A 27,500-nucleotide genomic window follows, 5' to 3' on the forward strand; every position below is an offset into this window, starting at 1 on the left:
ACGCATATCGCTTTCAATATAGGGCCCGCGCGGCCGTGCCATTCGTAACAGCCGCCAGGTACGGTCGATGACGATTGATAATGGTTTGCATCGAGAGGAGGCTGCCTCGTCGACCACGTCTACGTACGAGTTCTACCAAAGGTGATGTTGAATTACGTCACGTATTGCAGCACGCATCGCGCAGTGCTCATCTTTCAGGAAACAGCGGCATCATCCAAACGCACCATCATATTACATGAGTGAACATTGCTTTGGTTCGGTTTGGCTTCACTGCAAAGATGGTGTATACCCCCTGAACGTTGCTACTATTCGCCTCTTCTTCTTCGTCGCATGCTGTTCTCCGTTAGCATTTCGGTGTTGTAATCGCACCTCTCCTTTCCCGATTCTTTCGTAGTGTTTCTAGCACTTATACCAAGCACAGCAACATATGATGACGAAACAGCAGGTGATTCGTAGCAAATGCTTAGGCATCATTTTATTTAGGTAACTCCCACAGGGGATTATGCCTGTAATTTTCTTTGCATGTTAAACCTTCAACATTCTGCAAAGAATTGTTCCATGGTTTCTGGGTTTACCGCAATAATGACATTGATGGGAAAGAGTCAAACCAGACATATGTATGAATAAGATTAAGCAGAGGTGTTCGGCCACAGAGTCTGGTATAAAGGAAACACTTCCTGTGAGGCAATATATCTGCTGTGCCAAGGAAGTCTAATGAACTGAATTTTTTTGTTTTTAAGACAGGATGGTTCGGCGTATCACTCATGAACACGTCTTAAAAAAATATTGCTGCAGCTGTACTTGCTAAAGGTCGCAGAACTCTCATGAAGCAGCAGAAAAGGGAAAAAAAAGGATCACGTGGGATATACATGCCTTAAACTTTTATCTCCGACTCGTTGGTGTGGCCCCCTCCCCTTTTGCCCAATCTGTGCACAAAGACGATCGATTACTTGTTATCAATATGTCGCCGTTTTTAGTTTTCAAGGAGATGTATCTTAGAGTCAGGGGCCAGGCAAATTGGTGTAAATTTTCCCAGTCGTGCCATTTTTTTTTTCTGAGAGCCTCTTCTTTAAGAAACTGCCATAGGTATGCTAGCTCAACCGTGGAATATATTTTACTTGCTTCAGGATGACTTTCAAGATTTGTTTTGTGTACATAATGTCCCATTCATTTCTTCCCAAAAATTATGTTGATGTTAGTGACACCGTACCTTCCATCTTAAGAATCCGAATTGTAGCCATCCACCCGCAGCGGGTAAGTGCCATCATTCAAGGAAAAGGAAACGAAGTTCAAGATGACGATCCCTACAGCTGATGAGGTAACCTATAATGTTTTCCAGCAGGATTGCGAATTGTGTGCTCGCTGTGGAAGAATTGCATGAGTGCGTAAAGCAGCAAACATTGATATAGAAATGGCTAAAGCTTATTATGGCTATCTTGCGGCATGTATCTCCGCAGCGTCGTTGTCTCGCTATGCGCGTAGTAGAATTCGCCGATATTTTCGTTCAATAGCAAGCTGTGAAGGAACTTTCACCATTCGTAACGTAGATCACTCATAAGGAGAAGCCAATGATCCGACTGCGTCTTATCTGAGGCAAAATGAAAAAAAAAATGCGGTTGTTAAGTACTTGTGAAATGCTGCGGACAGATGTGCCCTCACTTGAATGACATTACATAACCGGAGTTGTTCCATATTAGGGTGCAAAAGGCTCCCAAGCGACACATACGTGTTTGTTTTCACTGCAGCGATGATTACAGCAAGTTGCAGTGACTGAGTTCAGGGCTCACGATAAGGAGCCGTATCCGTGCTACATAGCAACATAACGAAGAAATCACCCACTCCCGAGTCTTAAAACCTTCCAAGACCTCAAAATAGCTTAACATGTGTCCGCTTCATTAATGACCTCGATAAAATTTATTCCAACGCCGGCCAGATTTGTTATGGCTACAATGTGGCCCAAATTAGGAGGAAAGCCTCACGCCAATCGTTAAGCCGGCGCTTGCGACGAGGCAGCCTATACCATAAGTAGGGTTCAGTGTATTCGATTTAAATCGAACCCCCGCTCCCGATAAGTATGTCCCAGGATTATTTTGCCGATTTCTGTTCTAACCGAAAAAGGTTACTTTCTTCAACCATTTGATGCACGACTAACTGAGTTACTCAAATGTTCCCGACCGATCTCGTGGACGCGTCGAGACACAGGAGGGCGTGTCTCCCGCCTCGTGGAACCATTTCCTCGCCAACAGTGTCTGGAAGCACCAGTAGCATACGCAGGTTTTCAAGGGCGCCGAGTGGGAAGGTGCGTCTTTGTTCTTTGTTCCGACTTATATAGCTGGAAGGGCCGCCTAAACAGATTATGACAATCTTGAAAAGGCCAGAATTGGAGGATGAACTTGGGTGCGATGTCGACTTCACGGTCGCGATACGGCTATAGGAAGGATCTTGCAGTGGTGGGTTGAGGAGGATCAAGACTTCGAAAATGATGTTGACGAATCAAAATTTACTGCAGAACCCATCTCACGATGACTGTCGACGGTAATGCGATTAGCATTCAACCAGCATAGCGACGCACTGTATTGCTCAAGGCACGTTAACTTAAAGTATGTGGTGGTCATTTTGAGACTTCTGTTGGTTCGGCTGCATGCTGCATACACTGCCACAGGTACCGGACAACTTTGCTATAAGGCACTTCCTTCCCAAGGTCACCCATAAGAATTACGTCATGACGACCCCGCAGTGACGGTGATGCTATGACGAAGAAGGAATGACTCCGACGGAACGGCCAAAAGTCGGTATGTTGACAATGGCATGGCGATAATGAGACGACGATTCTGAAATAATGACGATGGTATACACGAGGACAACATGAAAACGACGGCATGAGGCCAATGAGATGACGAGTGTATGACGGTGATGGTGTGACGACTTCGGTAGGACAGCTGGATGAGCAAGCGCGACTAGTGACGATAGCACGAACTCGACAGCATGACGACCACTGTATGACAACGGATGCGTGACAGTGACTGTGTGACGTAAAGGCAATGACGACGATCGTTTCACAACGACGGCGTAATCACGACTGAGTGATGGCAGCATGATTCCGATAGAATGACCAAGAAGGAATGAAGTTTCTGAAGTGATAAAAATGATAAAACGACTGCATGACAACGATGGCAAGACGAGAGTCTGATGACGAAGTTAGAATGACGACAACGGAACGGCCACGACGGCATCCCGACGACGGTATGACCACGAATACATAATGACGACCGTATGACGACGAGGCAGTGGCGACAACGACAGCGACATGAATACGGTGTGAGGTCAATATGATGATGAGTGTGTGACGGCGACGGCGTGAGGATGACTGCATCGCGAATATTGTATGACGACAACGGCGCGACAATGGTGGCATGACGAGAGTCTAAGGCTGAATCTGTAGCGGTAACAATGGAATGATCATCAAAGCCTCTCGGCGACGGTATAACAACCAATGCATGACGACTGTATTATGATGCTGGCGTGACGACGGTATGAAGAAAGCCCGATGACAATGCGTGAATGACGAAGATGCAATCCCCACAGTGACATCACGATCACGAACACATACCTGGTGGCCCAAGCTATTCGACACCTTGGGACACTGAGTCGGCTGTAGAAGGCGTGACGACGACGCTATGACGAAAGTCAGATGAAGAAGCTGTAACGACAACGATGGGACGACCACTACGGCATTACAACCACCACCTCGTGGTCCAAGCTGGTAGACAAGTTGGATCACTGGGTTGTGGTTGTGACGCCACAGTGGTCGTTCCATTGCTGTCGTTACTGCTTCGTCATCTGACTTTCCTCATGCCACCACCGTCAAGCTATCCATCCATCCATCCATCCATCCATCCATCCATCCATCCATCCATCCATCCATCCATCCATCCATCCATCCATCCATCCATCCATCCATCCATCCATCCATCCATCCATCCATCCGTCCGTCCGTCCGTCCGTCCGTCCGTCCGTCCGTCCGTCCGTCCGTCCGTCCGTCCGTCCGTCCGTCCGTCCGTCCGTCCGTCCGTCCGTCCGTCCGTCCGTCCGTCCGTCCGTCCGTCCATCCATCCATCCATCCATCCATCCATCCATCCATCCATCCATCCATCCATCCATCCATCCATCCACCCGCCCACTCATCTATACATACATAGATAGATGAGCAAACAAAAAAAGCAAAGATAATGATCAATAGCTTGACAAAGGAAAAAGAGTTTACGATGGCCACTAAGCCTCTAGAGTCTGTGAAGGAGCACGTTTATCTAGGTCAATTACAAGAGACGCTGATCATGTGAAAGAAATTTACAGAACAAAAATGGGTTGAAGTGCATACGGCAGGTATTTCCCGATTCTGACAGGGAGCTTACCACTATCATTGAAAAGAAAGGTCTACAATCACTGCATTCTACCGGTGCTAGCATATGGGGCAGAAATTTCGAGACTGACAAAGAAGCTCAAGAACAAGTTAAGGACCGCGCAAAGGGCGATTGAACGAAAAAATGCTAGGCGCAACGTTAAGAGACAGGAAGAGAGCGCTGTGGATTAGAGATCAAACGGGGATAGCCGATGTTCTAATTGACATTAAGAGAAAGAATGGAGCTGGGCACGCCATGTAATGCGTAGGATGGGTAACCGGTGGACTACTAGTGTTAAGTAACAGGTGCCAAGAGAATGGAAGTGCAGTCGAGGATGGCGTAAGACTAGGTGGGGTAATGAAATTAAGAAACTCGCAGGCGCAAGTTGGAATCAGTTGGCGCAAAATAGGGGCAATTGGAGATCGCAGGGAGAGGCTTTCGTCCTGCACTGGACATAAAGATAGGCTGATGATGAATGTGCTCTCGTGCCCTGTTATTGTAACAACGTCATATTGGGCGAACGGGACATTTATATGATCCCTATCTCTTGTGGTAAGGAGTATATGGGACAGACAGGTACGTGCTTTAATGATAGACTTTCAGAACAGAATAACAATGTTAAAATGCATGTGATGGGTGGCTTGCTATTGATTGTGGATGGGACCCCGTAGATGGGAACTACTGTTCAGCGCATGCACCGTTGAACGTTTCATGCATGGCAAGCTCCCAAGAGAAGTCAATGAGTCTGAAAATATTTTGAGATTAGGTCCCGAGTGCATAAGCACCCCATCTGTTAACCTTTCCGATGGGGAACTTGTTTCCTTTAAGAGGTAATTATTTGCGCATGCGTGGGGACTTTGTGCGAGTGTATAAAACTGTGCTCGGTAAAAGCAAACTTTTGTAGGTAGTTTGAGCTTGTCTGTCGTCTTGTCCTCTCTTGTGTGGTAGTTCTGTCTGTGACTGTATTACCCAAAGAGATCAAAACGTGTTTCGCTGTATATACAGAGTGTCCTAGCTAATTTTAGCCAAGTTGTTCAATGAAAAAAAAATGAATATTCAGGATGCAAGATAAGATTACAAAACCTACGGTGTTCGGTCGTCAGACCTCTGTCGACCAAATACTGTAAGTATTACATTTATATCTTTCACTGCATTTTTTAAAGAATTTGTTTCGTTGGACAGCTTGGCTATCATTAGCTGGGACACACGGTATATCCACCGATAAAGACCGATGAAATATTTGTTCAATATAAAAACTGAGAAAAGTAAACCGAATTAAAAAAGAAAAAGACGAGCGCGATGAACCGTAACTGCAGCGCACAATGCAAACAACATTTCAGGCGTCCGACACTAAGGAGGGAGAAAAGGCTGCTGATCAGGACAACAGCTGGCCCGGATTGGCTCTCGCCTTGCTAGCTGGCATTACCGCCGGCTGCCTGTTGGGCTCCCTGGGCGTTTTGCTGACGTTCTCTGCTGCTGGCGAGCCGGTGAGTACGAAGATTACGCGCTCCCTGTGTGTGGTGTTCTCGACAAGTCTGAGTGCTGGAACGAAAAAGAAAAGTTTCCTGCAGAGCATTGAACCTGTGTAGGGCGTTACCCAGGTACGCAAAACTACCAACGGCGAGAAGCTCTTCCCCGACCTGGCGACGATTTCTAATTGCATCTCCTTCAAATAACGCTGGTGTCTTACGCTATCTCGAAATAATGTTACCCGCGCCCGTTATTATCCTGCCACCATCTCTTACCTTCGTTATTTTTTTTTCACCAGTACTCGAACGTCTCTTACTTATTTCGACGTCTGATCCATTAACGCTCTCATCAAATTTGAATCTCAACGCTTCTGGAAGGTGGAAGTTTTCTACTGTTCTGGCTGGGCGAATATCTTGGCAGTTCATTGTAATGTGTTTAATCATCTCCGGTTTTTTTTTTTCTGCAGAAGACGCGTGCTCATTCATGGTGCCAATATTTACTCCTACATGTCTTCAGGCATCCGGCTCGGGCCTCACAAATCGAAGCACTGCCTTTTGTTTTATCGTAATTTTTTTTTCTTTTCGAATTCCTTGTTATCCGTCTTTGTAAACCTCCTTGGACTCCAGCTCCGCCCCTCAGATATAGCAGTGACTTAGCTTCGGCAATGCTGCTTGCTGATTCATGCTGTGAAAAGTTGTTCATTGGAATGCGTCTCGACTCCACTGTCCTTGAGGAGACGTTCAGTGCATAAGGTTACGAAACTACATCTCGAGTATTGCGATGACCATTACATAGGGGAAGTCACCATATCAGTCAAGGGGTGGCGCTGCTCTATATATTTTGCATATCTGTATACAAGTATCTGCACCTGAAAATTTTTGACACCTAATGGAGGAAGAGGTCAAGAAAGATGACAACCAAGTAGAAGGTAACTGAAAGTGTAAATAGACAACCAGGAGTCACGAGAAAGAAATCGAGAGAAATACGGACAATGAATTGGGTGGAAAGAAGAGAAAGAAAAAGAGGCCATGGAGATTTACAAGAACATGAACTAAATTAGAAAGGAAAATCTGTACGATAACAGGAAGGGAAGTACCTTGCTATCTGAGGCTCGAGCTGGTTGCCAAGGGCAAAAACATACCGGTGCAAATATTCGCAACTAGATGAGTCATGTGTATGCTGCATCGAAAATGGAGAAGCCACTCATCACGTCCTGATGGAATGCGAAGGGATTCATCCTGTGAGACCCCTAGGTAACGTGCACCGGGAGCGCTTGGATTTAAAGTGAACGGAAGCATCAACCTTTCAGCAGTCGAGATAAGAAAGAGACGTTTGGAGTAATGGTGGAGAAAAGGCAGGGAAGAGATTGGTACGACCGGATTCGTTACAGGCATAGGTAGCAGTACAAGGTAGATTGAAAAGTTTTGAGGACGAGAAAAAATATTAAAGATATGTATACACAAATGCTATGATGACAAGCATGTATACCACACCTGAGTAACTCGAGCAGGCTCAGTGGCTACTTATCGCCACCTCGTTTCAACGAGGATGCCAATAAGTCATCATCATTATCATCATGCGGCCGTCGGTTTCAAAGGCTCATGTTATTACGGCCTATCCCGTTATCAATCCACGGGGTTAAATTATCGAGTACATGAACACATAAGAACACATATTTTTGAACAAGTTTTAACTGAAACAAGTGTTGCCATGTTTCAGGCAGTAACTACGAGATGACACTTTTTATTTAGTTTCACGACATCTGCCTGGGTTCTTGTAAACACACATATTAACTTTTTTAATGAAGATTGCCTTTTAATTAATGCTATCGAACCCTTAAAAAGCCGGCCATCTGTGGCATGTCCTCCCGCATTCGTCATGGCTGAAACATTACCTAGATTTTTACACAGAGTTCAAGTTCAACCACATTTTTTTTCTGCATTTTCTCCCGACTCTTGAAACGCATCCCTGTCGATTAGCGCACCTTTACAAGGCGGACTGCTTGAGATTAGTGGAACAGCATACGCGAGCAGTGGACATGTTTCGATGTTTTGAGTTGAGTCTCAACCACAGGTCTTGGCTTACTTCTTGGAGTTCTTCCTCTGCACAAGTCTCATGTAGAATTCATAGACGCGACACCATCCTCAAATGAGTGCAGGAAGCTTTGTCGGACCAGATCACGACAATGATTTGAGCCAGTTAGCGAGAATGCACAGTTAAACTTCACAGCTGCAAGCACAAAGTCTTTACAAGAAACGCCTAATCTGAGATGAAATTGTGGCACTCACTGGCAATTAAGCTGGTTGGTGCCACACAAAACGCATGCTATATCCGTAGATACACGGTAAATGAATAACTGTGTGTGCTACTATTTTGTCTCACCTTCTATCTTTGCACCATCTGCATAATAAAGGGTTGTTAGCGTGATCTATTGAAGTAGGATGAAGTGATATATTGATGGGCCAAGGTTATCCTGTTCACCGAGAACAGATCCTTTCGTTCGCCAGAAATCACGTAGGCGTAAAACAGCTTTCGCGCCGGCACCGCAAGCAAACGAAATTCAACCCGAAGAGGAAGCTTATAGATATGACCTCCCACGTTCAGCTTATATTCCGTACTTCATGGTATACAGTGCGGCACACGACGGAGCATGAACGAGGAAGCTCTACACAGCAACTGCACGTTCAGATTCGGTAAATTGTAGTCAACTATTTACCATAAAAAGTTAAAAAAACAGTATAGACTTGCTGCGGTAGCTCAGTGTCTATGACATACCCCTGCTGAAGACCAAGTCCCAGGTTCGATTCCTATCACGGCGGCCGCATTGCGATAGCAGCGGAATGCATAAAACGCTTGTGTGCATGTATTCATATTGCATCTTAAAGAACTCCATATGGTAAAAATTAATCTGGAATACGCTAGTACGACATACTGCGCAGTTTCTCGATGTCGATCCCTACAATGTAACTTCAGAAGATAACATGCAATTTTGTCAATGTTACTACACTGTCGTAGGGAAACAGTTTGCGTACAGTGCTGTATCTCATACTTCATCACATGATACTAACGACGCTATTTGCAAGAATGCAGGGCCTTCTGGGCCCAGCTTTTGCTAAGAGCAATCAGTAGCTTTCAGCAGAGCATGACATCAGCATTCTTCAGCGCATCTTTGGACGCCTATGTACGTGACGTCGTTCGTCGCGACGGACTTGAACTGCGAGAGAATTGAGTAAACCACGGTTCCGTGATATCTCTTTTTTGCGACTACAGCACACTTGTATGCGTAAAAGAGACATTGCGAGGCTTTCAGAAGGTTAATCTAACATTTTTCTAACATGTAATAAAAGGATAACCTAATAGTCTAGCATTTACCTTGTATTTACATTGACAGAATACGTCTGTAAAAATGACACGTTAAGTATTCTTTCTTCCCCCGCTTGCATAGCAGAATCGAACCAACTCGATGCTACTACCACCAACATTGAATCATTATTTGAATTTATCCCACAAAAAGAAAAAAAGCTGTGTGTGTGTATAAGAGTACCTATTCATGCAGGGACACCGCCACAGATTGCTTTATTCGTTAAGAAATTTTAATAAACCTTCTCATTTACGACAGGTTATTCGTTTACCATAAAAATTCTCAAACGCTCGAAGTTTTAGTTACCTCTGTTTTATTACTTGCCCCTAGTGGTATCTGTGCTGTCGTTATTCTCCTTAGTCATTTCTCGCAAAGCCTATTGTATTTTTTCTCCTTTCTTTCTTTCTTTCTTTCTTTCTTTCTTTCTTTCTTTCTTTCTTTCTTTCTTTCTTTCTTTCTTTCTTTCTTTCTTTCTTTCTTTCTTTCTTTCTTTCTTTCTTTCTTCCTTTCTTTCTTTTTACTATTCCGCTTGATCTTAACATGGTATTACTTGTATAGTACGTATAACTTTCGCTGCTTATGTCGTTTATTTTGTGTGTGTAACCTATACTTTTTTTTCGTTGCGCTGTACAGATGAATTATTGTACTGTCCAACTGCCACGCTCTCTAAGGAGAACAGCAGTATTGAAAATAAATGAAAAATAAATGAGTGCAAGAACATTTTCCATACTGGAACAGCAGAAGCTTGATGTGGGCGAGTTGGTTCAACAGCTTCCAGAAGCTGTAGCAATTTGACACAAAAGATGCTGCGCTCGAAAAGTGAAACGCACATAAAAACATGAACGCGCGAATCTTGTCGGGAAGAAAAATCCGCTGGCGTATCGGCAAAAAATTCAAGTTCAGCACCCGAAGCTGCCGATGTTGCCTTGTAGCTAGCGATGATGGGAGAAAAGGTAGAGAAACTATTGCAGCTTAGGAAATATGTTCTTGGAATAGAAGAATCAATTCACCATATATCACAAACTTTTGTTGGCGTCATGAAACGCCTAGACAAACAGGAAAAGGATATAGAGTGGCTCAAGAAAAGACCACATAACATTGACGAAGCCCGATTAAGCGAAACACAGATGCTGTTACCGGAAGCCATCAACGAACTAGAGCAGGGCAGCAGGCGCTTTAATTTCGAGTTTCAAGGTATTCTTGTGACACCTGGTGTAGATTTGCTTGGTAAGGTGAATGAACTTGCACCTGTTCTTGAAATATTCTCCCTGACATAATGATATCACTACCATCCACCAACTGCATTTTCGCGTAACCATATGCCAGCGAAACTCGTGAGCCAGTAGAAGCTTCGCTTGAAAAAGACTCCCAGGTGTTCTTAGCTATCGCCTAAAACACACGAAGGCGAAAGCCTGCTGTGGAACACGACGACGATCGCGCGAGCACTGGCACAAGCGAGTCTCTGTGACCACGTGATATTTTACTGCGATAGCAATTACATGGACACTCAAAACAAATTCGTGTTGTCAACGTCAACGTGACCGTGAGGTTCCGTATAAAGTCCAAGACCTATAAAAATTTGGAGGACGCTTGAGCTTCGCCTTTAAAAGTGGAACGCGATAACACTGAAAGATCCCTGACTGCTTCTCATGCTTCCCGGCAACTAAAGCGCATGTAGCCTTAATGTTTACCGGGAAACGCTGACCGCGAGCGCTTTGCACGAAGGCGGGCTTTGTGGCAGAAAGGCAGCCAGTTTCGTAGGCCATGATGCGGTGGAGGCGATCGCCATCTGGAGCGGTTGCAAGGAACCGGGTGCGCCGCTCTCCGGCATCCAAGATATTCGCGCGCCGGCGCGCGCAAATGGCGGAGGCTGTGGCCGGTCTATGAGCGGTAGAAACGCTGGGGAAGGGACTCCGCCAACAAATGCGTAGTTTGAACGTCCGCGTGCCGTCACGCGCACCGTATCTTGAAAGGTACCTGCAGGCGGTTCGTACCTTCGTGCGCGCTGTGTTCTCGCCGTTTCTGTGTTGAAGCGATATACCGCACGGTCACTTCACTGGCTGCTGCCTGCCACGCTTGCTCACACCAGCGTTTTGACAGCGACTGCCCGCGCTTATCGAGTGTGATGACTGTCCCCGCTCATAGAGTGGGATGTGTTCATGCCTGCTTGCGCGCGCTGACACCATGCTTGTTAATTCAGTCAGTAAGCGAATGTTTCCCAGTTTATACGGCCAATAAAACTACTATCCTTCTTCGTATAGCTGTCCCCAACTGATTTGCCATCGTAACCGATGCTTCGACTTTCGAGCGATACTGCGACATCTTTTGTACGGTCCTGAGTGTACGGCTATGGCTGAACGTTTCCTGGCGACAAAGTCGTTCAAGGACACATTTCAATGAGATATATAAGGTATCACCTTAATAATTTTTTTTAATTTCCGCAGACCATAACTTAACATTAACAGTATACACAGATTTATCTAAAGCTTTTCATTCCTCACAGCATCAAATGCTACTTGATAAATTGCATTCATGCGGTTTACACGGCATTGCGTGTGATCGACTAGCTTCTTTCTTGAGGCATCGTAAGCAATACGTATCAGTAGGAGCATCTCTTTGAGATATTAAATGCATAGAGATGGGAGTACCCTGGGGCAGCTTATCGGGGCAACATTTATTTTGTGTTTACGTTAATGACCTACACTCTCTTACCTTAAATTCATATGTAACCTCCAATTTGCTATGTTGATTAAAGTACACCTTTAATCACCGGTAAGACATCTGGCAATATAGAAAGCATCTCTGATGGAACAATGCCGCTGTCTTTAGAATGGACAAAATGCAAGTCCTTACTTATTGATACTACCAAACAAAAGCAATAATCTTCAGACCAAAAATAAGGCTATAAACTTGCCGATGGTTACACTCTGTAATAATGTGATTGAAATAGTAGTACGCATGAAGGTCTTGGGCGTATATTTTTCAGACACAGTCTTGGGATGACTATATCCACGAAACTCATAAATAATTGTGCAATATTGTGGCTGTGCTAAAAAAATGTAGACGTATCATGCTTTAACGTATAAAACTAGTACCACATAACTCGTTAGCCCTTTCTTAGGTACCCTGCGCACACGTAGTAAGGGGAACAACAACAAAAACGAATGTAAACCGACTGTTCCTAATTCAAAGAAGTTGATGAGAATAATTGAAAACGTGTCATATGATTTTCACACGCAGCAACTCTTTAAACAATTTAAGGTTATAAATGTAAACGATTATTATAATTATTGTTTCTCCAGTCATACTGCTCGGCTAGAAAGAAGAACAATTCTTTTCACATCAAGATTTCCGAATTAAGGGATAGTATTAAAGCATTCACTACGCGTAGCCCCAATATTAGGCACATAACTACTCCTAAAGCAGCTATGCAAAACAAGTAATACCTTTTCCCCTTCCAGCTTTACTCAATAATCTTGTCAAAGGGTTTGTAGATGTGTCGCACTTATAAAAAGGAAAGAAGAAGAAAAAAACGATGCGAAATGAGTTTCTGTGAGTTATGTTGTATGTATATATTTATTTTTTATTTATTCATTAATGCGAAGTTTTGCAATGTATTTTTGCCAAACGCTTATGTTCCCTTGTGAAGTCATCGTCTGGACATGTGTGTAAACGTAGTCATTTGTACGAAAACTCTTTGTAAATTGCTGCTGCTGCGCAAAGGGGCAGCCATCCCGTAAAGCTACTGATCTCGGTAGATATTTGTGGCTACTCCTTCCCTGTATATTTCGTTCAAAGAGAATAAATTCAAATTCAAACAATAAAAGGTCAACGTTTAGGGACCCTTCAACCATGGTTTGCTGTCTCTTTAATTTCTCTTTTCAACAGGCGCCCTCGACAACTTCGCGTACTTCATCAGCAGCCCCAGTCCCGCATCCAAACCAGGCGCAGGCATGGTTCCATGACCAGCCCAACGATATAGTCTGCTACACAGCGGCGTGTGCGGAGACGGCCAAGGAGCTGCGCGACTCCATCAACCCCGTGGTGTCGCCATGTGACCACTTCCAGGAATACGTCTGTGGACGCCGACGCTTTGAGCATGATACCACCTTTGCAGAACAACAGTACGACATGATAACGGTTGGCAGCTGAGCATAATTCTTGACAAACTTAGACGCACATGTTCAGTACGTCGCATGCTGGTCACGTTCAGCGAAGTGCTTGAGGATGTCCGACTTTGTTAATCTTCTTCCTAATATTCTTGACAAACTTAGACGCACATGTTCAGTACGTCGCATGCTGGTCACGTTCAGCGAAGTGCTTGAGGATGTCCGACTTTGTTAATCTTCTTCCTTTTTTTTCTCCTTTGCTTTCAACTCTTGGCTTGGCAGTGTTTAGAACGGCGGGCTCGTCAAAGAACGGGCTTTGTTGAGCGCAACCCTTAAACAGATAATACGACTGTCGGGAAACTTCTGAGGTCGTCTGATGGGCACTCAGCTTACGAAGATGGGCCTTCTGCCTTTGTGAAGGGCTAGCGATTACTCTGCCTATGCACTGTAAATGGTTCACGTTGAGGGAACACGGCTCTGGAGTAAAAATGTTCTTTGAAGCGCAAAAGCGGCACGCCTAAACGTAAGCAGCTCGTAAGCAATGTGGGTCCTTCAGAAGCCGCTATACATACAACACTTGCACGTTATACTACACATCGGCCTCAATCCCTTTCAAAATTAAACCATAGGCGATTACGTTAAATAATTACCGCCGACGTAAAGTTCGATACATGCAGAACTGTATGGCACTGGTTGAGCAACTCCTTGCCGTAAGATTTTCAAAATAGTTTACGTTAATTTAGCACAGGCTTTTGTGTCGTCGCAAACGACGAAGAACATGCGGGAGCTCCATTTGGAAGACCACCAAATGACAAATGTCGCATGGAGTATCAGGAGGCCAACATGTTAAATATTAACGTCTGTGTTTACGCAAAGGCAATATTGACATGACAATAAGTTTGCGAACATGAATAAGTTCGCAAACGAACTTATTCGCGAGGCTCGCAACCAGTGATAGCACCGCTATTAACCGAGCGACCGGAAGCGATAGCAAAATCTCGAATGAATTGCCAGGAACAGCACTGACCTTCCTACCTCTTCATTCCTTCCTGGTGCAATGCCCTTTGAAGCGCCTGTCCGAGAAGAACATCAAATTGTTCTCGGCGTCAGCACTACTGCCGATGGACGCTCACCACAAGGCCGCCTACCTGTTGCACTCCTGCATCAAGCGCTTTATAGGACCTGAGGTGTTAAGTGAAAACGTGCTTCAAGAGTTCGTGAGAAACGAGAAGCTCCATCTGACAGGTCCTCCGGCTGACGTGGCCACGGGACCAGCGGGCGTGCTAGCCTTGCATGTGCACCTGTCCTTCGACTACATGCTGGGGGGACTCCTCCGCATCCTTCCTAGTGAGTACACGTAAGCCTCTTTGAAGGGTCATCTGATGTGGCACACAGACAGATAGGTCTCCAAGGGGCTTGCATAAATACCTTTTGAAGTGGCAGTCCTAACAGCTAGGTAGGAGATGGCTAGTAACAGCCCAAGTTCGGTATGGCTGGGTGAGATCCTGCGTGATGCGATCACACAGCATGAGAGCTCCGCTTATACAGGATGTCCCAGCTAACTTGGACCAAGGTTTTGAAAAACCCTATGCGTTCTTCAGAACAGAAATCGCATGCATGTTGTTAACATTTATCTAAACTTACAATACCATTTTTGCTCGTGTTTTTTGAGCAATTAGCCGAGATAAATTAATTAACCGTTTAAATACAGCTTGAAACGTCCAGGCGTCAATAAACTGTTGTGGAGCTCCACAAATATTGCCCAACCCAGGCACTTTGAACGAGATAGACTTAGCGTGGCCGTTTTTATTCGGGAAAAAAGCGCGCGAAGTTTCGAAAATACCACGTGACAGCGCGCTCTGTGCGTCCGAATGCGCCACGATTACAGCACTCTTAACAGCGCTTTGTAAAAAAACATCGCTTGCTTCGCGCCTTTCGCGCTGCCCACGATAGAGCTTCGCGTTGTGCTTGGTTCCGAGATAAACGCCAGTGGGTTCGGACGGCAGTTGAAATACAGCGCGGCTCCCCTTTCTGCGGTGATAATTGCACACTCACGCTAGCAGAATGCATGCGGAGGAAAAATGACAAGCTCATGAGTTCGAATTTGTGAAGAAGACCCCAACAAGGAAACACGCATTATAACAAACTTGATAACGTTGTGTGAATTGCACTGGTTGTCACAAAAGGAAGAATTGTAAACTGACACGCAAGGTTCCTTTTTAACTTCCTGTCCGTTCCCTGTCGGCAGAGAATTTGTAATTTCATATTACTTACGTGCCTTTTCCGCGTCGTACAAAAGCTTCACACAGACGGCGGAGATTTATTCGCCGTGATCTCTGTTTAAAGCATGTGTTCAAACAAGTCGCCCTCTGCCATAATGCAGTATTGGCACCTTATCAGCACGTCCGATGTAGCCTTTTGATGACGTAAGACAATATCTCGCTGCAGGCCTCAGCAATCTCTGCCTTTAGCGCTTCTGGTGTAGTTGCAGATTTGCGGTACACCGGCTCTTTCACATGTACCCACAAGAAGTCAAGAGGTGTCAAGTCCGGTGGCGTTGCAGGTCATGCCACTGGTCCATGCCGCCCGATCCATTGGCATTTGAAGGCTTCGTCAAGCTAGCTTCGGGCAAGGCTGCTGCTGTGAGAGGTGCACCGTCATGCTGATACCAAGTTCGCTTTAAAAACGCAAGAGGAAGATCACAGCGAAAATCTTGGACTGGGACTTCCACGATGTCGTTCACGTACCGCTGAGCAGTGAGCATGGGGTAAAAAAATATGAGGCCAATTATTTTTCCGTCAAATATATCGCAACCACATACTGAATTACCATGGGTACTGGGGTCTGGGCTGCGCCACCCAATGCGGGTTTGTACCGCTCCAATAATGCGCATTACGAATGTTGACGTGGAAATATCTGGAGAAGGTTCCCTCATCTGTCCAGAGCACTTTCTTAACAAAATCCGGTATTACGTCACTGTTGACAAGTGTCGAATTTGAGAAATCAAGCCACCATTCAAAGCCTCTTTCTTGCAGCTTTTGATGTAGTTGGAGGTGATACGGATGCATTTAAGCCTTCCAAATAACTCTTGACACTGAAGACTTTGAAATGCCGACCTCACCGCTCACATCACGCACGCTGGAATGAGGGTTTGCAGTCATGGAAGCCAAAATATCTCCTTCAGCCTCTTCACTGATTGTCCCCTTTCTGTGCCGCGTCTTCTTGAAGCTACCTGTTTCTTTTAGCCTCAAGTGACTCCTCAGAATTGTGTTCTCGTTATAGGCCTTTCCCCACATTGCCAATTTCGGTATACCTTGGCAGCTTTCCACTTCTCGCCCCGTGCGGCTCCTAAGGATAAGACCATGTTCGCCTGCTGCTCGCTTGAGTACGGAATACTTTAGGCACTGCAAACAAATTCTTCGTAATGGTGGCGGTGCACGACAGTAACAGACAGTCGAGCTCACCTGCATCTAGCCGCTTGCACAGCTTGGAAGAAAAGCGGCGTTGTAACAAATGATGCTCTCTCTCGTACAGGCTCCAGATGTATGATGCATGTTCTGTGTGTACTTTTCTATTCCGCATCGACTTGAACGCTGCAAAAACAAATTGCTCTTCACGTCATATCGGAATAAACGGCCGATGACGGCGCGTTCTTCGGCGACAGGCGCGAGCGGCTGCTGACAAAGCGCTTTTTCGGAGCGCCGTCGCCAGCCGCTGTCGGTAATGTCAGAGCCAAGTAAAGGTTGAAGCCCTTTCTCGTAAGCGAAGGGAAGGCGCGGTGCTGGCGATGTTTTTGCAAATCACTCATGAGAGCGCTGCAATCGCTGCGCATTCGGGCGCACAGAGTGCGTTGTCACGGTGGTATTTTTTGAACTCCGCAGGCTTTCGTTTTTCCCGAATAAAAACGGCCACGCTAAGTCTATCTCGTCGGAAGTACCTGGGTTGAGCAATTTTGTGAAGCTCCACAACCTTCCTATTGACGCTTGAACGTTTCAAGCTATATTTAAAAAGTAAATAATTTAGCTCGGCTAATTACTAAAAAAAAAAGACGAGCAAAAATGGCACTGTGAGTTTGGATAAACGCTAACAACATCCACGCGATTTCTGTTCTGAAGAACGCATAGGTTGTTTGAAAATCTTGGTCCTAGTTAGCTGGTGCACCCTGTATATACCGTGGCTAAAGTCGACTGTAAGTGTAAGTGTAAGATAAACAGGGTAATATCATCAGCAATTTCGAAGATATGGTAAAATCAAAGGAAGACCTTCATATCTACATGTACAGTACTCAGAGCAATCACGATACTTTCATTCGAAGAAGTAATGAAGAGGTTACAAAGGCTCCTTCTATATCTAGCGATGAAGTTAGAAGTGCCTTGCACGATATAAAACGGCGAGAAGTGAGGGAACATGGAATAACAGTCGATTTAATCAAAATGAAGGGGACATAATGCTTGAAAAGCAGCGGCCTTTTCTACAATATGTCTCATGATTTCAAGGGCCCCAGAAAACTGGGAAGATTGCCAAGATCATAATAATCCACAATGAGAGAGACGTTAAAGGACTGAAAATTTATAGACCCATTAGCTTATTTCCAGTATCGTATAAAATATTCGTCAAGATAATTTCGCGTAGAATAAGGGAACACTTGACTTCAGTCAACCAAGAGAACGGGCTGGCTTCAGGAAGGGATACTCTGCAATGGATCACATCTAAGTCATCAATCAGGCAATCGAGAAATCTGCAGAGTACAATCAGCCTCTCTATATACTTTCATAGATTACGAAAAGGCATTTGATTCAGTAGATATTAACAGTCATGGAGGCATTACGCAATCAAAGAGTACAAGACGCTTAGGTAAATATCTTGGAATGTATCTACAGAGATTCCACAGCTACACTCTAAGAAAAGTTTACACCCTTTGAGTTGCCCCTTCTGCCAAACAACAATAATCGTCATCTGCCTTGATGCGTTTTCTTTAACGCTGCGATTAACGCTGCGATAATTTCGGGGTGGGCAAACTTCAATTACGGGTGAGCGAACATGAAATTTGCATGTGGGCCAACTCAAATGTAGAGGTGGGTCAACTTAATGTTTGGGGCTGGAGGGTCGTCGAACTTTCATTTCGTGTTGGGCCAACTTACATTTTGGGGTGAGCCTACTTGAAATTCGCGCTTGGCACAATTGCAATTTTGGATTGGGCCAACTTGAAAGTAGGGGGTGAACCTAATCAAATTTGGGTATGAGCCAACTTGTGATTTTGAGATGGCCCATGTCCAATTGAACGCTGCCATACGTCCTTCGAGTTATGAACACCTCGTGGGCAAGCAAGCCCGTTGAGACCCTTGGCGTGTTTTCATTGGGCCTTACAGAGGCGCCGTCAATATGCAGGCGAGAGCTTGCGTAGACAAGGAACGCGCGCATACCACAGGCTTGCGAGAGCGACAACGAGGGTGACATAGCATCGCAGCAATGCGCTCTACCCTTACGCAACGTCTCACGCGCTACTGCAGCAGCTCGTGTTTTCTTTCGACCGCTCTGCTCTGTCGAGACACGCTCGCACCCGGCGTTCCGGCTCATTGGTACGGTTTCATTGAAGGGGCCGGATGCGGCGAGAGAATCTGACAATTGCCTACTAAAGCCTAAGAATTCTTTGCCACCGGAAAGGCCATGGCTAGACGCGAATAACATATGAAAAGCAAGTCAGCAAACTAAGCAAGAACGGAGTCACAGTAGAAACAAACAATGCTTACGCATCAATAGAGAATTTCTCAGTATTTCTGTAGCTTTTTGCAGCGAGTGTTTTGGTTCAAAAGAAATCAAAGATCAAAAGAAATGGATAGTATTGGTCTGTCGGCCGGTTAAGAATAAAAATAAACTGGAAATCAAATAAATCAATAAAAATGCAAATTTTGTTGAAAAATGACAGGAAACAGAGTGACGAAATATTGGGTGTCCCAACAAAGGTTAGCCGATCTGTTCAAAGAAAAACAACATTAAAGAACACGGTGCAAAGTACGATCTTAAGGCCTACAGTGTTCGGTTGTCAGACCCCTGACTAAGGAATACCGCAAGTCTTATAATCATACCTTATAAACGGACCTGCGTTGAAATTCTGCTAAAGAAGATATAAAATTAATTACTAGAAAATTAAAAGAATAACATTCGCTTACTCAATAGTCAACAAGCACGGTGTCATGCGCGCACAGGAAAACATGAACACGTCTCGCTCGATGACCGCGGAAACTCGCTGTCAAAACACTAGAGGGAGGAATTGCGGCAGCGGCCGTGAGCGCACTGACCTTCGCGCTGTCTCTCGCTTCAACGGGAACGAAACGTCGATAGCACAACGCACGCGAAGCTACCGGGACTACGCGCACTCTGCAAACACCGCAGACCGCTCTGAAGACGAGGCCCGTGCGGGCACGCACTTTTCCACGTCGCCAATCGCGCCACCTGCACGGCTGCGTCGTAAGCGCAACCGCTGGAGAACACCCTTCCTGCCTCCGTCACCTCACCTCCGTGCCTCGCGTAGGAGAGGAGAGGCCGCGCTTCTGGCCGCCTTCCTTGCACGTGCACCCGGTATTGAGCCGCGTTCGCCGGCTCAATCACTCGCTGTCATTCGCACATACAGGATACTGCGCGCGGCGACCATTTTATCACCTGTGGACTTTACACGAAACCTCACGGTTATGGCAACGCGACGCCGACCGCAGAAATACGCATGAAGTGTCCATATAATTGCCATCGCAATAAAATGGTGGAGTGTTTTGATATAACTGATCTTACAGGGCATTGTCAGCATCGACTAACTTCAAGGACCGTCGCCAACCTGCACAAATCAGGGGAACAGTTGTGTGCGTTGAGGCATCCAAGCCCTGAAGGAACAGATAATTTTTGTATCGAGTTCTCATCACCTTTTCCAACTTGAATATTGTATGCGCAGGCCCAATGCATAAAATTTATGGTGTGAATTGAACGTGGCCGCTTGCAAAGTAAGCCTTGACGAAGGCTCGAGAGAGTTGGTCGAGCAAGCATTACTTGTTCGTTGAGTTTTTTGTGCGATTCATGTGGGAGCCCTGAAGCGGAAGATTCACCGAACAGGGACATGTGGCTGCCAAGACTACAATAGCGCATGAAAAACGATACGATAAAGATAGCGAATAAGTGAATAACGAACATCAAAAAAGGCAGTAAGAGACAAAATAAAGACAGATAATCAATGTTTACTCATAGATCCCGTTCAACTACCACCTACGTCGACCTTGTCTTCAGCGTAGACACTTGGTTGACCCTTCGTTTTTATTGATTGAACACGTTGATCGGCGAAGTCACAGAGCAGGTCTGAAGGTTAATACGCAGGAGGCGGAGGCAAGGTTTGAAATCCTGCCGACAGAACAATCGCAGTTGTTAGTCAGCCGCTATAGAAGTTATACACGCGTACATTTGTGTAGCCCAGTAAGTCATAGGGGGGACATGTTCACAGGTCATGACGCAGAAATTTTCAGAATAGTGGGTTGGAGCGCATACGAGAGGCCATTGCAACACACGACCAGCAGTTTACCTTAATCTTTAAGGAGAAACATGTGAAATCATAGCGTTGTCGCGGCAATGGACGGCTTTAGAACAGAGTTTGTCGCCTTATGTACGCTTAACGCAAGCACATTCGCGAGGTTACGGTGCGCGTCCCTTCAAGACGTTTCATTTAACGTGCGGGAATGCAGCCGTTCGAAGGACGTTGTTACAGCTGACGTTGTTGCAGCATTGGGGGCTTCACATTTACCTCCCGCGTCGTTCCTAACGTCCAAATCTGCAGGCTGTCTGTCCTCCATGTCTTCATCTGTCTCCCTCCACTCCCTTAACAGCCAGTACTCTGGTGCGTATTTCCCGGGTTCCTTCTCGAGTTACAGACCTTGCATTTTCTTCGTTCCGGCATTTTTGTGCTAGGTGACCACGTCGATAGCAATGATAACGAGCAATACTCCAACAGCAGGCATTACTGTTGTGCTTCATGCTGTCACAACGCCCACATTCGGCCGATACCTCTTTCGTTGTACTTGACTGCGCCTTAATTGTAAGCACCGTGGCCGCTTCTGCGGCCCTTTTATTGGCATCATTATCTGCAGCTTGAGCTGACAGTGTCATTGTTTCAGCGTCGTCTAAGGACAGATCTTTCTTTGTCAAGAGTAGTTTCTGCAGTGCACTTGATCTTATGCCGCACACAATTCTCTCCCGTAGCGTTCGGTCTAGCACAGTACTGAAATTGTAGTTGTCCGTAATTCGACAAATTTCAGTAATGAATTCTTGAACACTCACGGTCAAGGAGGCAGTGTTTGAAAAAGCAGAAGCTTTTTGCTATCTTGTGGCGCTTGGGATCAAAAAACTCCTCCAAGACTTTCATGGTGTCTTCGTGCTGCAAAGAATTCGGCGTCTTCGGCGCTACTCTTCCTGCTAATATTTGAACGGTGCGCGTGCTTAAATCCGCCACCAAAAGCTCTCGTTTCTTTGCTGACTCCATCATACCCATTGCCTCAAAGTATGCTTCTGCCTTAACGACACACGCCTTCCCTTCCAGTTTTATGTTTCGTCGAGGAAGTCGGGCAGTTGCTGGTGCGCCATCGCCGATTCGTCGCCCCGTGGCGTAGTGTAGCTGCCGTCCTGTACTTGGAGGTATTTGCCAGTGTTCTTTTTTTTTTTCGTTTCTCGTTGCCACTGCTACATTGTTAGTTGGACACTGCGCTGGACGAAGGCGAGCTAGAAGGCGAGCCTGACAAGCTCGAAGAATGGACGTTTATTTCTAGTTCTCGTCGCAATATAAGGACAGGTGCAGGAAGGAGAGGAAGGGAACCAAGGTGAGCGAAACACAAGATAGGCCGCCAGAATGGTACTTGTAGTTGTCGGCTTCAGTTGAACCGAGAAACGATAGGAATACTATAGTTACAAGAGACGTTGGAAGACTGAGCGCCGTCTGCTGCCTTGTTCCAAACGAATCCAAACCAAGGCGATCCATTCGCCACCATCCTGTTGTTGCTATGCGGACGCGTCTCATTTAGGCATGCGGGCGCCGGAATCGCCGAACGATCTCGGAAATTGGACGTGATACGCGCTCATAATTAACGTTTGAGGTGAGTTTAGAGGAAGCAAAAGCTCATTTTTATAGTTAGTGGCGATCAACTAGAGCGAGAGCATTGCCATTACGAGAATTCACGCTGAAGAGAGAGCCATGGGTGCCACCATATTGGAAAACGATATTTCTTAGTGTTCGCAGACGCTACGAACGTTAAACTCGACAAATAACGTACGCCATTGAGTTTCTAAATATATAGTAGCACTAAACTCTGTGACGTGCGTTATCATAGCACACGTAAACCACTAAAACCTAATAACGTGCAGAACATGCACAGTTACCCGCCGTGGTTGCTCAGTGGCTATGGTGTTGGGCTGCTGAGCACGAGGTCGCGGGATCAAATCCCGGCCACGGCGGCCGCATTTCGATGGGGGCGAAATGCGAAAACACCCGTGCGCTTAGATTTAGGTGCACGTTAAAGAACCCCAGGTGGTCAAAATTTCCGGAGTCCTCCACTACGGCGTGCCTCATAATCAGAAAGTGGTTTTGGCACGTAAAACCCCAAATATTATTATTATTATTATTACATGCACAGTGATGAAAACGCTATTTCTTTAAGTACATAATGAGTTTGCGTTTGGTTTCTAACGCTAAACCAAACGCTGTCTAATGACACAAGGCTCGGAAGATTGCAGGATATAGCGAAGGTGTTTGAGAAGGGCCTAGGGTTCAGGCAACTGGCTGTGGAACGAAAGACGATAGACGTAACTTTAAGGCTACAAAGGTATGGGTTACAAAGGGAACGGTATCGGTCTGTGTTCGAGTTGAGATTCAGAGGGTGAAAGCGAGTTACCAAGGCCACGGCAATGCATGGAGCAGCTTAGTCAAACAGAATGTGGGCCGTGGGGAGGGAAGCGCTGCCGTAAATGGCAGGGGATTAACTCTTCGATGCCCAAGCACAGTTCCACGTCGAGGAGAATTAGAAGCGCTTCTTCACTATAGGGCTATCATTCAGAGCGCATTTGTGCAAAAGAACAAACAAAAATTTTGTTCGCGCTTGAAGCTAATTAGCTTAGCTATGAAATACCGATTTGCTGCACATATATCCACAACAGAAAACGCGTTCCAGCGTATCATAAGCGCTACAATAGTGCTATGTGTTAAGTTACACGGGCTTAAATCATTATTTTCAGCCATCAAACTCAGCGAAGCATATATGAAAGTTGCGCATCACAGGACTAAGCGGTGTGACGAAACTGGGAAATTTACAGCCACTTGACAGAGCCAGGTGACGCGAGGCAGGTGTAATTGGAAATTGATTGGAGAATCCTTTCTCCTGGAGTGGACATAAACTTGGTTGGTTGTGGTTGTGACGTCGGAGCGTACGAGGGGCCAAACTCGAAGCTATGCGTATTCAGAGACACATGCAAACATCTAGCGGTGTGCCAGAGTTCGCCATTGTCTTTGAAAACTGCAGCCGCGAAGGTGCAACAGTTACGTTCTGTACGGGTGCGCAGGCACTCCTGGCTGCCTATCGGTTGGACCGGCTTACGCATGGACCGAACACGTGAACCGCTACACAAAGCTGAAGTTTACGGCCAACACCTACTTCACGAAGTTGGCTGCACTCGGCAACGCTCACGCCACGAAGGACCTCATCAAAGAATGTGTAGAGCTCCACAACAGCGTCATAACAGCCTCCGTGACTGGCATACAGACCGCAGTGGCTTCTGGCGTGAGCAAGGTAGAGTATTAAAAAAAAGGGTTGATCGCTATCTATAAAACGTGGAAATGAAAGCCGCCTTCACTCTCTTTCCACAGTGTATAACTTATTCTCAAAAGGATACTTATGAGAAAGCTAAAGCAGCTCAAGCTGACTTGCTCAAAATTCGAATCTATCTGGCATTCTCCTACATGAAGCCACTGTTTATCGGCAGAAGAACGAAAAGTCCAGTCTTTATACTTCACGGCGTAACTGAGGCCACAATGACGTCACCTAGACGTCACGAATTTCGTGTCATTGTAAGAGCACCGTTGGGTAGTTTTTTGAGCAGGAAACGCCAACGAGTGTGGCCTGGTTCAGTTCCTCATATGTTTCTTTTTCAAATGCATTGTAATCGTTTCTTTTAACGAACTAACGATGCCAAAGTCTGGGCGGTCCTGAAGAGGGGGAATTAAAAAAAAATTGAGAAGGCTTAGCCAACAATACTTTGTTCTTGCGACGTCTCTGGAGAACCAGACAAACCATTTATTACGGTGATACTGGCGAATTCGCAAATTCAGTGTAGCATCATCTACAAGTATAGCTTAAGTATAGCTCAGTCCTAGTAAATTTTCGTAATGCGAAGAAAAAAAATTCTCAGCTTAAGAAAACGCCTGGTAATCTAGGAAAGACGTGAAAACCAAAGGCGGGTGCCGCCGTGATGCCAGAAATTTCAACGTCGTAATTTTGACGCATTGGTTGGACACAGAAACGCATTTTGCGGTGCCGCGTGCGTCATCAGGTAAATTGAACAGATAATTCGATATCATTTATTTCAGTGCACATGGCTAGCTTTTCATGTAGAAGTACGGGAGTAGAATTTTATTATTATTGGCTTGAGGTTTACGTTATAAACATCTGCCGTTGGCAACTAAGTTGGTAACTGGGAAGGCAATTATTTCAATTGTTAAATTGATTGCTTTGGTCTTTATTGCAAATGACGTCCGCCGGGCCAGATAATTCATCCGTATAACAGGTCCGTCGTTCATCTCGTAATGTGGGAAGTTAGACGAGTCAGTCATTAATTATCATACCATGCTCGTGTTGTGTGTTCTTCTGTGTCTCCGCTTTGTCCTGGTCGGTGCGCTGCTTCACCAACACGGTATGGTGCAAGTCGACTACGTTTTCCGCGAAAGCTTATGTAGATTTTATGAGAATATAACGGATTTTTTTTTTCTTGAAGATAAGATTATTCATAATCTCTCTCTGCCCACCCCTAGGAATATGCTCTCTCTTCCTCCGATTTGCAGGGCAGTTCAGCGGTATACACGAAGGCGAACCTCGTAGTCATCGACGGTGTAAATGGGCAGGCGTTCGCCGAATCAGTGGCGACCAAGACCCCCTACCCACGAGACGCTGCCGTATACATGCACCCGATATTGCCGTTCATAGTGGCGGCTATATGGCGTGAGGTCAGCTCGGAGAAGCTGTACCTGTGGACCGGATGGAGTGTGCTGGACCAACTGGCGCGCTACGTGTACGTTTCTATCGGCAAAACAGTCGGAGAGAAAAACTTCGTTATTGAATGCGTGATAAGGATCGGGAACACCTTCGGAGTGCCCTTTGCTGCCAATGCCCTACATGTCAGGTGAGATCCTGTTTCTATCAAATACAAATAATCTGCAGAATGCTCGGCGTTAGAACCTACGTACGAAGAAACATGAACGAACCAGCGCTTTTATTCGTTCAAGTCAGTTAGGGAAGGGACTTCGGACACACACACACACACAAAAAAAAAAAGCTGCTAGCTGTTAGCTAGAGGACAACTTGGGTCCTAAAAATAATTACCAGTTATGTGCAGGTGCAGATGTAAGTTCAAGAATTATCTTAAGAGGCGGCAATCAGTCACCAGTTATGCCAGCACGTGATAACGAAATAACACTTTAACCATGAAGGACCCAAGTACTACGAATACATTCTGGGATTTTACGCCCAAGAACCGCGATCTCATCATGTGGCACGCCTCAGTTGGGGGCCATGTATTATTCAGCGCTACCTGGTTGGTTCTCTGGACAGTCTTTAATGTGCGCTCAATGCACGGTGCGCGGTCGTTCTTGTGTTTCGCCTCCATCTAAATGCGGGCGCTGTGACTGCGATTTGGTTCCGCGGCATCGAGCTTAGCAGCGCAAGGCCATAGCCACAAAGACGGCTGTGCGGATATCCCGAAGTACACAATGTGGGATATTGGGGAATGAAATATCTACGAAAAAATTGCACAGGGGAATGAACGTAAACAATTCTAACATAAATATATAACAATATTATTCGATACCTTTAACTGAATATAGCTTAATCGCAGCGAGATTGCAACGCTAAGAGGAAGCGGCAAATACTTGAGCTAATCGGTTATTCATATAGTAAAACATATCTTATTGCAAAAACGGGAAAGGTATGGCAACCTTATTAACGTATACCTTCTCTGTTTTCTTCTAATTTTTGTTTCCTTTTTTTGCAGTTTCATTAACTTTTGTAGTAAAAGATTTCCGCTAATGTCAAAGAAAGCTTCCACTTAAATGAAATTGGGAGTCAGCAAATAGACTCGTTATAGCTTTTTTCGTCCTCGTCCGCTTCTCTACTGCAGCTTCCAGGTCATATATACTAAGTATAGGGTACGAAACCATGGATTCCGTGGTGAAGAGTGCAAAAAAAAAAAAAGAAAGAAACACTTGGTAATGTTCACGTACGTTACGTGGAATAGAGGATACGCCCGCCTAGTGTACCTTATGTTGCATTTATTCTTACAAAGAAGTGCCCGAGGACTGCGATACTCTTTAATGCGAAATTTGAGCGCAGCTCGACTCGTGTTTCCATTTCGCGATATGCTATGAGTCAAAGAATTTGAGACCGAAATCACCGCACCGACTGGCGACGGGCCGGTGCCGTCAGCTCCTTCGCAGAGGAAGGGGCAGTGTAGAAACGCTGGCATAGTGAGCGGCTAATGAGCCAGCTGGGTTCGCCGTGCTCCCTCACAGGTTGCAGAATCAAGCTTCTTCCCTTTCTTTAGATCGTCGTCGTCGTCGGCGTCGTCGTCGTCATCGTCGTCGTCGTCGTCGTCGTCGTCATCATCATCATCAGCATCATCATCATCATCATCATCATCATCATCATCATCATCATCATCATTATCATCATCATCATCAGCTGGGGTAGAAGATGAGGACGAACGCTCGAGCCGTGGCACGAGCGCGCTCGCGTGGTTGCGCCGAACGATACCGACGCTCAACCCAGGAACGGGCGTCTAAGTGCTGCGCTCTAATAGAGAGTTCCAGAATTGAGGCCCCAAGTACCTCGGGACTTTAAGAAGATAGCGGACAACAACTGAGCATGCGCAGAA

The 27,500-nt window shown here is 45.7% G+C and overlaps 1 protein-coding gene across 1 annotated transcript in view; it reads left to right on the forward strand.

Moving 5' to 3' along the window:
* The first annotated feature begins 1,273 nt into the window (after positions 1-1,273).
* LOC139059265 (uncharacterized) overlaps positions 1,274-27,500 on the forward strand; it is a 37,401-nt gene continuing 11,174 nt past the window's right edge. The window contains exons 1-6 of the mRNA XM_070537453.1: positions 1,274-1,318; positions 5,741-5,887; positions 13,120-13,371; positions 14,411-14,687; positions 23,922-24,148; positions 25,417-25,754. Of these exons, the coding sequence (XP_070393554.1) occupies positions 1,295-1,318; positions 5,741-5,887; positions 13,120-13,371; positions 14,411-14,687; positions 23,922-24,148; positions 25,417-25,754 (1,265 nt within the window). The 5' untranslated portion in view covers positions 1,274-1,294. The remainder of the gene's footprint in view (positions 1,319-5,740; positions 5,888-13,119; positions 13,372-14,410; positions 14,688-23,921; positions 24,149-25,416; positions 25,755-27,500) is intronic.

The sequence above is a fragment of the Dermacentor albipictus genome, chromosome 4 (genome assembly GCF_038994185.2).
Source record: "Dermacentor albipictus isolate Rhodes 1998 colony chromosome 4, USDA_Dalb.pri_finalv2, whole genome shotgun sequence".
In the NCBI taxonomy this organism is placed as follows: domain Eukaryota; kingdom Metazoa; phylum Arthropoda; class Arachnida; order Ixodida; family Ixodidae; genus Dermacentor; species Dermacentor albipictus.